Source organism: Sus scrofa, chromosome 10 (genome assembly GCF_000003025.6).
Source record: "Sus scrofa isolate TJ Tabasco breed Duroc chromosome 10, Sscrofa11.1, whole genome shotgun sequence".
NCBI lineage: Eukaryota > Metazoa > Chordata > Mammalia > Artiodactyla > Suidae > Sus > Sus scrofa.
In genome coordinates this window covers 68481905-68493928 of record NC_010452.4, presented here as the reverse complement: position 1 = coordinate 68493928, position 12024 = coordinate 68481905, and the positions used below count along the sequence as shown (strand labels likewise).

Below are 12024 nucleotides of genomic sequence, written 5' to 3'. Positions count from 1 at the left end.
TGACGGTGCAGACAAACGCTGGCATTGGAAACCTCTGAAATCAGCTCAACCCATAGAAAATATCTGAGAAGGCAAGGGTTTTCTTTCTTTTTGCCTTAAGTCTTTTCATATAGTTGTAACTCTCTTCTCCAAGGGCAAACTGAGGCACTTTCTTCTCGAGAAAGCAAGACACCACGTCCAACAGCAGCAGCAGAGTCGAGAGACGGTAATGGGTTGCTTTGGAGTTAGGACATTTTCCTGCGCTTTTATTGCCAGATACCCAGGCTCAAGTTCTAGATCTTGTGTGGACGCACTCAGTGAAAGTAGCTTGAAGTTTGTTGTGCTGTTGACCGTTTTCTTTATGCTGGAGTTCAATTTAATTTAATTTAATTTTTTGTCTGGGCCCATGGCATGCAGAAGTTCCATGGCCAGGGGTCAACCCACACCCTGTGCACAACACCAGGGGCCTACGGGCAGCCCTGGGCCCTGAGCATCAGCCGTCGGGCGACCGACTCAAGCTGCCAGGTGCTGGCTCTCGAAGTGACACCACGGGCACCTGGCAGCCCTGCTTTCCCTCAGCCGAGAAACGTGGGCAAGGCGTCTCACGGCTAGGGGACACTGGGGACAGTGGGGCTGGCAGGGCCTTATGTGGAGCAGCCCGTCTCACGGCTGTGGGGACAGCGGGGCCCCTCGGCGGCGCGGGACAGATGAGGCGGGACCCTGGCGAGGCCGCGGGCGCCTCTCTCTCTGGCCCCATGAGGCCCGTCAGGCGGTGTTGTATTGGCAGCCGGTGTCTCAGCATGTGACTCACACAGGCTTAGACGGGCTCTCGTGGAGACGCTGCCTTTGTAACTTAGCGGACCGTTAGTTGGAATTGAACTTGGCCAGAGTTCCTGCCACCTAGAGTCCACAGGGAAGCCCCCTCCCAGTCCCCTGCACCCCCAGGGCCCCGTGCTGGGGGCACAGCGCCTCCTTTGAGCCCTCGGGGCAGGGCTTCACGGGTCCCGGGGTCGGGGGGTCAGCTTCACCCCCATCTCTGCTTTTCGCCCTGCGGCGCACGTGGCCTTTGGTTCTCGCGTAGCGTCCCCAGGTTCGTCCACACTGTCACTACGGGAGGGCTTCCTTTTTTACAGCTGGGTTGGCGTCTGCTGTGTAGGTCCCACACCTTCATCTGTCCCCGTCGGTGGCACGGGCGCGTCCACGCTTGTGCTGCATGAGCTTTGAGGCGCCTGTGTCTTTCCAAGTTGGCGTTTTTGTTTTCTTCAGATCAACACCAGGAGTGGAGTTGCTGGGCCGTCGGTGGTTTTGTTTTTATTGCGGGGGCACCTCCACGCTGCTCTCCGCAGCGGCCGTGCCCGAGGGCTCCCTGTCCCGCGCCCTCCCCGGCGCCTGTTGCGTCTTGTCTGTCTGAGGACGGCCGCTCGACAGGCGCGGGGTGTGCGCCTCCCTGGTCATTCGTGGCGTGGAGCGATTTCCTGGGCATTCGTCAGTCGTCCTTGGAGGAGAGTCTGTTCCAGGCCTTTAAAAAACAGCTGTTGTTGTTGGGATGAAGTTTGCTCCGGTCTTTATGAAGTCGACTGGAAGTTGCGGTTGGGCTGGGGGTTTAACTGCCTGCTGTGGGCACAGCGGCTGGTTTTGGCTGCGGCTCTGGCCTCTAGGCCACCTCTTCCGCTGACTCCTCTTGGGCCAGTTGCCTCGGGGTCGGGGGGGGGGGGCAGGTGTGCTCGTTGCCACACCCGGCGGAGGTTTGGGCAGGAGGACGGGGGCAGAGCTGACGACACGCTCTCTCCACCCGCCCGCCAGGGCCTCTGGCGGCAAGACCACGTGCTTGTTCCGCAGTGTGGACGGGGCCTGCCGGGGAGGGTCTGACCCTGTGCCCTTTGCCTGCAGCACCGTGACCTCGGCCGTGTTCACCGTGGGCGACAACGTCGTCTCCGGCAGTGACGACCGCACCGTGAAGGTCTGGGACCTGAAGAACATGAGGTCCCCCATCGCCACCATTCGCACGGACTCCGCCATCAACAGGTGAAGGCCGCTGCCCTCACCGGCTCGCGTCAGCCTGGGCGGGGTAGAGCCTGGGCCGCGGCGGTTCAGGCGCCTGGGGAGTGGCTGTCACGGATGCTCTGGCACATCGTGTTCTGTACACGCTGAATCCGAGGTGGAGGATCAGGTGGCGTGGTGAGCTGTGTGAGAGAGAGAAGGGGCCATTTATGGCCGAGGGGGGCTGTGTGGCACCCTAGGTAATTCGGTCTCTGTTTTCCTGTTATTTGTTTGTCTATTTATTTTTGCTTTTTTAGGGCTGCTCCCGTGCCATTTGAAGGTTCCCAGGCTAGGGGTTGAATTGGAGAGGCAGCTGCCGGCCTGCACCACAGCCACAGCAACGTCCGATCTGAGCCGCATCTGCGACCAACCACAGCTCATGGCAACGCCGGTTCTCGACCCTCTGAGAGAGGCAGGGATCAAACCCGCAGCCTCATGGTTCCTAGTTGGGTTCATTTCCGCTGTGCCGCGACGGGAACTCCCGGCCTCTGTTTTCTGATGCTGCGGGCAGGTAACACCTGCGGCTGCTGCTGTGTCTTGCCTGACACGTGACTAGGGTGACAGCTGTGCTGTCTCTGTCCCCTTCAGCACCTGCTTTCCTCTGCTTTGCAGGATCACCGTTTGCGTTGGCCAGAGAATCATTGCCCTCCCGCACGACAACCGCCAGGTGAGGTTGTTTGACATGTCGGGCGTGCGGCTGGCGAGGCTCCCTCGCAGCAGCCGGCAGGTACGTGCTGGTGGGGGTGTCTTCGGGGCTGGGGGGCATGTCTGCACTGAAGGCAGCAGCTGCTGCCAGCGCTGGGCGTGGGTCCTGCCCCAGGAGCCGTTCCGGGAGGAGAGGGTCACCCTTGACCAAGGTCACTGCTGTATTCAGCCAGGGGGGTCGAGCTCGTGGTCTCAGCACCTGTCACGGGGAAGGGATAGAGCTTTCCCGCTTGTTTCCTCACTGAGTCTTTGGCTCCTGGCTTTTCACTGGAAGTGCTTGATCTGTGTCTACAGTGAGTTTTGAGGAGTTCCCTGGTGGCCAAGTGGGTTAAGGATCCAGCGTTGTCACTGCTGTGGCAGAGGTTTGATCCCTGTCCTGGGAGCTTGTGTATGCTGCTGGCACAGCCAAAAAAAAAAAAAAAAAAAAAAACCGAAAAACTCCGAGTGCGTGGTTTCCAATGTCACAGAAGCGCAACTGGAAGTCCCTCGTTATCCCGCCCCAGTGCCCTTCGGCAGCCGGATTTGCTTTTGTGGCACTTGGTTTGTGTCCTGTGGGGCTCTCGGGTCTGCTGATAGCGCTCCTCCTGTGGGAAGGTTCTGCAGAGGGAGCTCTAGGCTCTTTTTCTGAGGGTTTCTTTTGTTAAATTTCTGTCAGCTTTCCTGATTCCTACTTCTTGCACCTATTACAGTAACTGCAAACTTTGCAAATACCCTGCAGTATTTTTCCCAACATTCTGATGTTTCATTGGAATTCTTGAAGATGGCAGGAATTGACTTGGAAGGCTCTTAATTTTATCCTAGTTTTGTTGGGCACCAAAGGTCTTTTTCTTGCTCCTTTATTACCTGAGCCCATTCTCTGTTAAAGTGGTCTTCGAAGTCTTGGAGCGAATTTCATTTAATTTCTCCCCAAAGGTCAGCCATCCTCGTGAATTCCTTAACGGAGTCCAAAGTGATCTTTCTGTCCCAAAGCAGGACTCCTGAGGCGCTTGGCCTGAGCCTCTCGGGGCCCGTCTGGGTCTGACCCTGGCCTCCTGCCCTCCCCCCGCGGCACCGGGGCCTGTCTCGCTGAGGCCGACCCCGCGGCCTCTGCTTGTTTCCGTGGGGGGTGGTCCGTGCCGGGCTCCTGCACTCACTGGTGTGCGCTCGGCGACAGGGCCACCGGCGGATGGTGTGCGGCTCGGCCTGGAGCGAGGACCACCCCGTGTGCAACCTGTTCACCTGCGGCTTCGACCGCCAGGCCATTGGCTGGAGCATCAACATCCCGGCGCTGCTGCAGGAGAAGTGAGGGCCCCGACGGGGCCCAGGACCGCGCGCGGCGCCCGCCCGTCCCGTGTGAGGAGCGTGTCCGTGGGAGGCGGCCCCGGGGCGGGTGATGTACATGCTGTCCCCACGCTGTGCGCCCGGCTTGCATGAAATGTCCAGAACGTGCTCCCGTGTTTTATTTTTGTCTGTGTGTGTTGGCATCACTGGTGGGCGGGGCCGCTCCGGAGCCCTGTGCGCGTTGTGAGTCCCTGGGTGTGTCAGGAGGGCGTTGCGTCTGCCTGAGTGAAATGTGACCGTGTCTTCGCGGGGCGTGCGTGTTCTCTGCGCTCCTGGAACCGGGACGCACGACCGCCTGCCTTATCCTGGAAGGTGGCTGACGGCGGCGGGAGCCAGCAGAGGCCTCATGCCTGCGTCCGCAGTTGAGCGCGTTGCGTCTGTGACTCGGCTGCGCCTCGTGTGCTGTGACGGTCCTGTGACAGCAACCTGGATTTTAGAAGTTTTCAAAAAGCATAGAACGTTGAACTTGCAACACTGGGACAGTTTCTTTTGCAAAGAAAAAGTTTCTGCTCTTTTTATAGAAAATCATTTCAATCTCCTGCGGTCTCATGCTGGCAAATTCTAAAATGCGATGATTCTAATCACTGATTTCAGATATCAAGCAAGAGTTAAAGCACTTTAGTTTATAGCTGTGGTTATAAACAGTTTTTAGACGTTTCCAATGACTTATCCATTGAATGTGACTTGGCCTTTCTGAAGGCCTGGCTGCCTGAAAACAAACCTTATTTATTTTCGACACCTTGGGTTTGCACGTTTCAGGTGGGTTCGCTTCCTCAGTGGTATTTGAGAGCCAACAATGCAGGCAAATGAGCACTACCTCAAAACAAAGTGTTTGGAAGTCTTGGGGGCCCGTTTCCTGGTAGACGCACCTGATTGGAGCTGGAATGCAGAGTCATTGGAGGCGGGAGCAGCGGTCAAGGCCGAGGTCCCGGTGGCTGCGGGGGGCGCCGGACGGCAGCGCCCGGGGTGGGGGTGGGTCCTCCACCGTCCCCGGCAGCCTGTCCCTCCCTCCTTAGGGCTTTTTCTCTACCTGGTGTTCGTGTCTCTTGAGTTACAGTCTGATGACGAGGCATCTCAGTGTCCTGCCCCTCCCGCTCTTGACCCTGGAGGCTGGCCTGGGAGGGGCAGGGAGGTGACCTGGGAAGTGATACTGGGTGGCCTGTTCTGGTGACACGGCCCGAGGCTCAGAGAGTGGCTCTGAGATGACCTGGCCTGGCAGGGAAGGAGAGGCAGGAAGGGGCGAAGGGTGGGCGGCCGGCTGGCGTTCCGGGCAGCACCATGGGTTTGAGTCTGCCGTCTCCTGGCCACGGTGTCCGGGGAGGGGTTTGGGGACGGGCGTTTGGCCTCCATGGCAGGAGAGGCCCGTGCTCCGGCCTGAGTTCTGAGTGGAGACCTAGGAGCCACATCTCCCCGGGTTCAAACATTGGAAGCTTTGAAATAGGCATTTGTGCTGCCGAGCGAGAGTTCTGACTTGTCTCTCGCGGCCACTGGGCCTCCTCCCTCCCTCCCTCCCTCCCGGTGCCAGCCCCTCCCAGGAGCAGGAGCAGGACCCCCACCCAGCTGCCGTAGGGGGTGTGTGTGTGTGTGTGTGTGTGTGCGTGCGCGCGCGTGCGGTTAAAATTAGGTCGTGTGACCAGCCGCCTTGATCTCACCTGCAGTCGTGTTTGGAAGTGGGAATGGTTTGTCCTCTATGCCGACGACGTGTCCAGAATTTCGTGTGCTTACTGAGAACTGTGTGTTGATGATTTCGGGAGAGGTACGTTGTTGGACAAAGCAACCCCCTTTCTCAGCCACTGCACATCTGTTTCTGTGGAGTCAAAAGTTCTGTGCCTCTTTTGGAATCTGAAGAATCCTGTGTCAGTCATCTGTTGCTTAAATTTGTGAAAAACAAGTTTCTTTGGGGGGAAAGTATGCATTTATAAGTGTGTGTAGAAGCGGTGTTTTTATTGTATTGATGTAATTGTTTTTAAGTGTTTGGTGTCTTTGTTGCAATATGAAGTTCATTAAAAATCCGTGTTCTGTAATAACTGTTGTAAAAGTGTTGTGTTTAAGGAGTGTCTCTATTTTATTGTTTCGCTTTCTTTCATGTTTTTGCTCTGGTGAAGCATGTTAATGGCTATGAAACAGCCCAATGACATGGACATTGAACAGGTAAATTACAGCTTTGCTCACTTGAAAAAATTTAATTTTAGACTTAAAAGGTCAGTTGTGTTGTATTTTCTCTCTGTTATGCTAAAATTAAATGATCCACGTTACACCTCTCCATTCCTGCATCACCACCCCACCGTTTCTGAAGGGAGTTAACAGGCTGACAAAATACAGGTGTCTGTTGAAGTTCCTCTGAGTTGAAGACGCTTGGCCTCTTCTCACTGCAGTCAGGCCTGTTTGGAAGCGGAAGATGCTGCAGTTTCAGAAAGTGGGCCAGTGCGGACTGGGGTCGGTCACGGCTGACGGCTGGTTCGTTCTCACCATGTGGCTGCAGCCCGGCCTCCTGCCTGTGCGCCAGCCTTGGGGGGGGGGGGTCCCTGAGGGCGGGACCCCCCAGGGACTTGCTCCCTCCCTCGTTCTTCGCAGGCAGGATTCTCCAGATTCTCAGCCGCGTTCCATTGTGACGTCTGCAGTTACATTTAAAAGTTGACAGGAGTGCCTGTCGTGGCGCAGTGGTTAACGAATCCGACTAGGAATCATGAGGTTGAGGGTTCAATCCCTGGCCTTGCTCAGTGGGTTAAGGAGCTGGCGTTGCCGTGAGCTGCGGTGTCAGTCGCAGACGCGGCTCAGATCTGCGTTGCTGTGGCTGTGGTCCAACAGCTCCAGTTGGACCCCTAGCCTGGAACCTCTGTATGCTGCGGGTAGAAAAGACAAAAAAAAAAAAAGTTGACCTGTTAGCATAGAGAGTGCAGAAGGCGAGACTGGGTTGCTTCGATTCATTCCATCGATGTGCTGTGAAGATCTGGCTCCCTTGGTGTCTGTAGGTTTTCTGCCTTCTTCCCGTAACAGAGTCAAAGTCAGGGAAATCATTTCAAAAACTGGGAGTCCCTCAGTGTTTACAAGCTTTTTTTTTTTTTTTTTTTTTTTGCATTTTAGGGCTATACCCATAGCAGGTGGAGGTTCCCAGAGCTACAGCTGCCAGCCACAGCCACGCCAGATCCGAGCCGCATCTGCGACCTACACCACAGCTCACGGCAACGCCGGATCCTTAACCCACTGAGCAAGGCCAGGGCTCGAACCTGCATCCTCATTGCTCCTAGTTGGATGTGTTTCCTCTGCGCCACAACGGGAACTCCCCCCTCAGTTTTCATGTGCAGCTCCTATTGTGCGAAGAAGCTGAAAATGAAATCGTAAAGGTGCTGTGAGTTTCAATTTCTTAAAACACCGTTAAGCGCCTCTGGTCAGAATGAAGGTGTTGCCGACTGATGCGTAGCCTGGAGGAGCAGTTAGGTCCGCTCTGCGGCGCAGGGAATCGAGCCATTGTTGTGGGTAGGACGTGGTGGAAGATCCCATGAGAACAGACGTATGCATGTGTCCGACTGGGTCGCTTTGCTGTGCAGCAGAAACAGGCACAACTGTAAACCACCAGAACTCTGATAAAAGTCAAACATATGTAAAATAAAATACAATTCACAGCACTTGTTACAAAACAATGAAAGTGTTAGGCCTCATTGGCTGGGGGGGACAGAGGCACAGGGGCTGCCATAGGCAGCTGGTCTGAGAGATGAGATTCAAACTGCAGCTGGAAGGTTGACAGGTGTCGGGAAACGAAGGGGGACGAGAGCAGGGTGGCGGGTGGAGAGCGGGTGGAGGTTGGGGCAAGGGCTCAGCGCCACCTGGCTCCTCTGAGGACGCTGCGAACACGACCTGAGCAGAGTGGGAAGGCCCCCAGCCCCAGGGTCGCGGCGCGCGTGGCTGCCTGGGCCAAGTTTATCTGCTCCCTGTGCTGCTGGGCCTCCTGTCACCGTCACCGCTGCCCCTGGAGCTCGTGTGTGCTTCCACCTGAGGGCTCGAGGGCCATCGTTCTGTGCTCCACTCACCCAACGGCCTCAGAGCCTGCCTGGAAAATTCTGGAACCAGAACTCAGAAAATCTGTCTCTCTCCTGTAGTTCCTGTAGGTGAAATTAATGCCGAGTGCTTGGGGTGTGAAGAGAAAATAACTAGAATTCGATGCGTGAGTGTGAAGGAATGGCGGCTGGGGAGAAACAGAAGCAGTTTTTGCCAGTGCTCCCGAGGGGCTTCTGGAGCAGGCTCGGCAAGAAGGAGCCACGCGGGCGTTCTCTCCAAGTGGACCGTCACAGAGCAGACACCTGTGCCAGCTTAGGTCCGATTGGGGTGGCTCTGTGTGTGCATGTGCGTGCGCGCGCGTGTGCGCACGCAGCGCTGGGGGTTTAAATGGCTACTTTTGTTTGGCTGCGTGTTTGAAATATTAAGTCTTTAAGTTATTCAATATTTATAGAGAAATTTCAAGAATAACCACAAAGGAAAAAAAAAAACCCTTTGAAAGATAAAGTAAGTGGTTAGAGGTGGTTACCGTGAGGGTGTGGGAATGTGGCGAATAACCGAGCAGAAGGGACGTTTAGGGCACTCCCGTAGTTGGTAAGCTGGAGAGCCATTGAGATGTACTGCCCCGTGTCTGAGAGTTTCCTGGTTTATGCAGCAAAACATGAGGTTCCTAATGGGACGAGTGTGGTGAAGAGAGGCTTGCGGTCCTGCATGGGAGTGTTTAAAGCCATCAGCACAGACGTTAAAAAGAAACACGACGCCAGCATCGTGTCCATGCGTAGGAGGCGTCAGTACTGTTGAAACGTCGGTGACCCCACATTGGCCAGTGGAGTCGGCAGTTTCAGTCCAGGTCACCTTAGTGTTTAAGGAGTTGGACCATCTGTTCGCTCAGCTTATCAGTGCAAAGGCCGGGCTTCGTAAGATGCCCAGGAAGAGAGGAGAAGGAGGGAGACGGGCTGGGTGAACAGCGTGGGGTTCGCACGGGTGGGAATTGACCCTCGGGAGAGACCCAGGTCCATTCATGTGCATGGGAAGGCTTGAAGCCCTGCAGGGCACGCAGTCCCAGATGCGCGGGGAGAAAGTGGCTGTGTCGTTCATGTGTCAGGACTGCTGGTTATTCATGTGGAAAAAGATAATGAGTTTGGACCCCAGCCTCACACCAGAAGAAAATCAATTCCAGCACGATATGTTTAAGGGAAAGCATGGACATTTAAAAATAAGAACAGTTTATGACTTTGTGTTTGAATAATCACAACTACCCCGAAATGTATTGACCACACGAGAGAAGGCGGTTATGAAAACCCCACGGAGAGGACAAGACGGGAGCCCCATAGGGCTCCTTACGAGGGCGGCACAGTAGACCAGGAGGTGGTGGCAACACACAGTTCACAAGAGTCACCTCCAGGACCTCGCAGGACAAGGTCCTGCATGTGGTGGGAGTGTTGCAGACCGGGCCGCAGACGTGAATAGGGTTGTGGCAAGAGAAGGCGTAAACACAGTTGGCTTGGATGTGACATGATGCTGCACATTGGAAAACACAGCCTTGCCTTGTCATCTGGCTGTGTGCCTGCCTCCCTGCTCCTGCCGTCACTGGGGTGTGGAAGGAACGTGGTTTATTAAAGTGGGACGTCTGGAGACCTCGCACGTCTGTGGAAATGAAGATCCCTGGGTCCAACCCCAGAGCTCAGACTCAGTCTCGGGATAGGATTCAAGAATCTGCATTTGCGGAGTTCCTGTCGTGGCTCAGCGCTTAACGAACCCGGCTAGCATCCATGGGGACACAGGTTCGATCCCTGGCCTCACTCAGTGGGTTGGGCATCTGGCAATGCTGTGAGCTGTGGTGTAGGTCACGGACGCGGCTCGGATGCCTTGTTGCTGCAGCCCTGGCTAGGTTGGTGGCTACAGCTCCGATTTGACCCCTGGCCTGAGAACCTCCTATAGAGACCAAAAAGAAAAAGAAAAAAGTTTGAGCTCCAGTGCGGTTTGAGAGCTGCCGTCCTGGAGAGCCTTTTGCGCGTGTGTACCAGGGGATGCGTGCAGGGTCGTAGCACCAAGCGGGACAACCCCCACACACCAACAGGGACCGGCAAACCAATCCTGGCCTGTCTACACAGTGAGGTATCTTACAGGAAATGAGGGAACCACAGGCAGCTACGTGCAGCTCTTGAGCTTAGGGTTGAGCGGAAACCTGAGCCACGGTGAGCGCGCAGCAGGAACCCTTCTAAGACAGGAGCCAGCTCAGCGGTGCGCCTGCGACCTCGGCCACGCGCCTACCGTCGCGTTCGTGGCCCGGTCATCCCCGGGCCTGGGGTGGGGTGGGGTGGAAGAGCCCGGCGTCGGCAAAGCGCAGGCCCTGCTCTGAGTGGCCGACAGCAAGAGCGAGCTGCGGTGTTCCCACGCTGTCCCTTAAGCATCGACCGGTATTCCTCTCACGTGCCTAGTATCATGCAATCAAAAGAGTAATATAAATTCCAAAAAGAAAGCTCGTGCTGGTCCAGAGGCGGCACGAGGAGGCGTTTGCAGTGGCGTTGCTGACAGTGCGGTTCCAGGCGAATCACCGCGCGGCCGAGTTTTATTCTCTTCGGCGTCTCGTTCTTACTTCACTGCAAACCTGCAAGTTACTGCAAGACGTCTGATTTTCAGTCAGTGTCTAGGGTCCATGGGAGGAAATGCAAAGCCAGTTTTGCTCCAAGATAACGTTGGTGAAAAAAGTAGTCGCCAAGGAACGTGTCGACGGGCAGTGTCGAGATTGGCTTGTTGTCAAGCACGTTTTGGAAATCCTGGCTTTAAAGTGGGAAACGTAACGCGGATTTCATTTACCAGGTGTGATCGTAAAACAATACAAGGCGTTTTCTTACGTTGCTCGGAAATGGGATCCGAAGAGGATCTCAGATGCAGGCGGCAGTCCAGACCTTGTGATGAGCCGAGGCGCGTATCAGAGCCAGACTTTTTACCCGCAGGGCCTGCTTTGGGGAAAGCAGCATTTCTTCGGCCAGGGAGATACGTTCTGGTTCACTTGCTAGAAGTAAAATCGTTTTCTACAATGATAGGCATTGCTGATGTCTTCCAGCTCTGAATTGATTCTCAGTAGATAATATAAAAATATCCTACGGGTAAACTTTATTTTTCTTTTTCAGTGAAAACATTTATTGTGTTTCCCTTCTATAACCAACGCTTCTCTAGTGTTAGAGGAACTTGAGTTTTCTTTTTTTAAAGGAAGGATTTTATTGTGATCTACTTGAACCTGTGAAATACACTGAACATACATAAAGTGTGAAATTTGGAAGTTTTGACATCTCCCATAAAATCACCGCCACAATCAAGACAGTGCACTTATCACCCAAAAAAGTGTCCTCAGGTCCCGCTCTGCCGCCCCTTCCGTGGCCCCCACACCCTGTAGCCGCAGGTCTGCTGTCACTAACGGGCAGGTTGCATTTTCTAGAATTTTATACGAAAGCAGTTACACAGGATGCGCTTATTTTGTCCTTCAGTGAGAAAACCTGTTTTTTGAGCTTGGTTCGTGTCACTGTGTGTCTCAGCAAGTCGCTCCTTTTTTACCGCTGAGTAGTATCTCATGGCCGGATGGAGCGCCTTGTCTGTTCGCCTGTTGTTGGAGTTTTTGACTGTTGACAGATAAAGCTGGTGTGAGCATCTGTGACGAGTGTTTACATTCACACATGCTTTTACTTGTCTTGGGTACGTCCCAAGAATGGAATGGCTGGACCATGTGGTTTGAATGTTTGCAACTTCTAAAGAAACTGCCATGCCTTTTTCCAACACGGTTGTCCTGCAGACTCTGTTTCTGGTCCGATGGGTAGAAAGTGCTTGGAAATTCTCTCTCCTTCTGTCATGGCAAGAAAAAAAGTGAATAGATGAGTGCTTTTTCTTCGGTCTGTTAGACTCTTGGGGTCAGAGGGCACACCCCTGCTCTGAAAACTGGAGAGACGGACGGGCGATCCAGAGAAATCACAGCTTTCTGGAAGCAGA

The 12024-nt window shown here is 54.7% G+C and overlaps 1 protein-coding gene across 9 annotated transcripts in view; it reads left to right on the top strand.

Annotated features, from left to right (window-relative positions):
• WDR37 (WD repeat domain 37) overlaps window positions 1–12024 on the top strand; it is a 113605-nt gene that overhangs the window by 35734 nt on the left and 65847 nt on the right. For 4 of the 9 annotated variants that reach the window (XM_021064034.1, XM_021064033.1, XM_021064036.1 and 1 more), the window contains exons 12-13: window positions 1870–2004; window positions 2632–2746. In XM_021064034.1, the coding sequence (XP_020919693.1) occupies window positions 1870–2004; window positions 2632–2746 (250 nt within the window). 9 annotated transcript variants of the gene reach the window in all.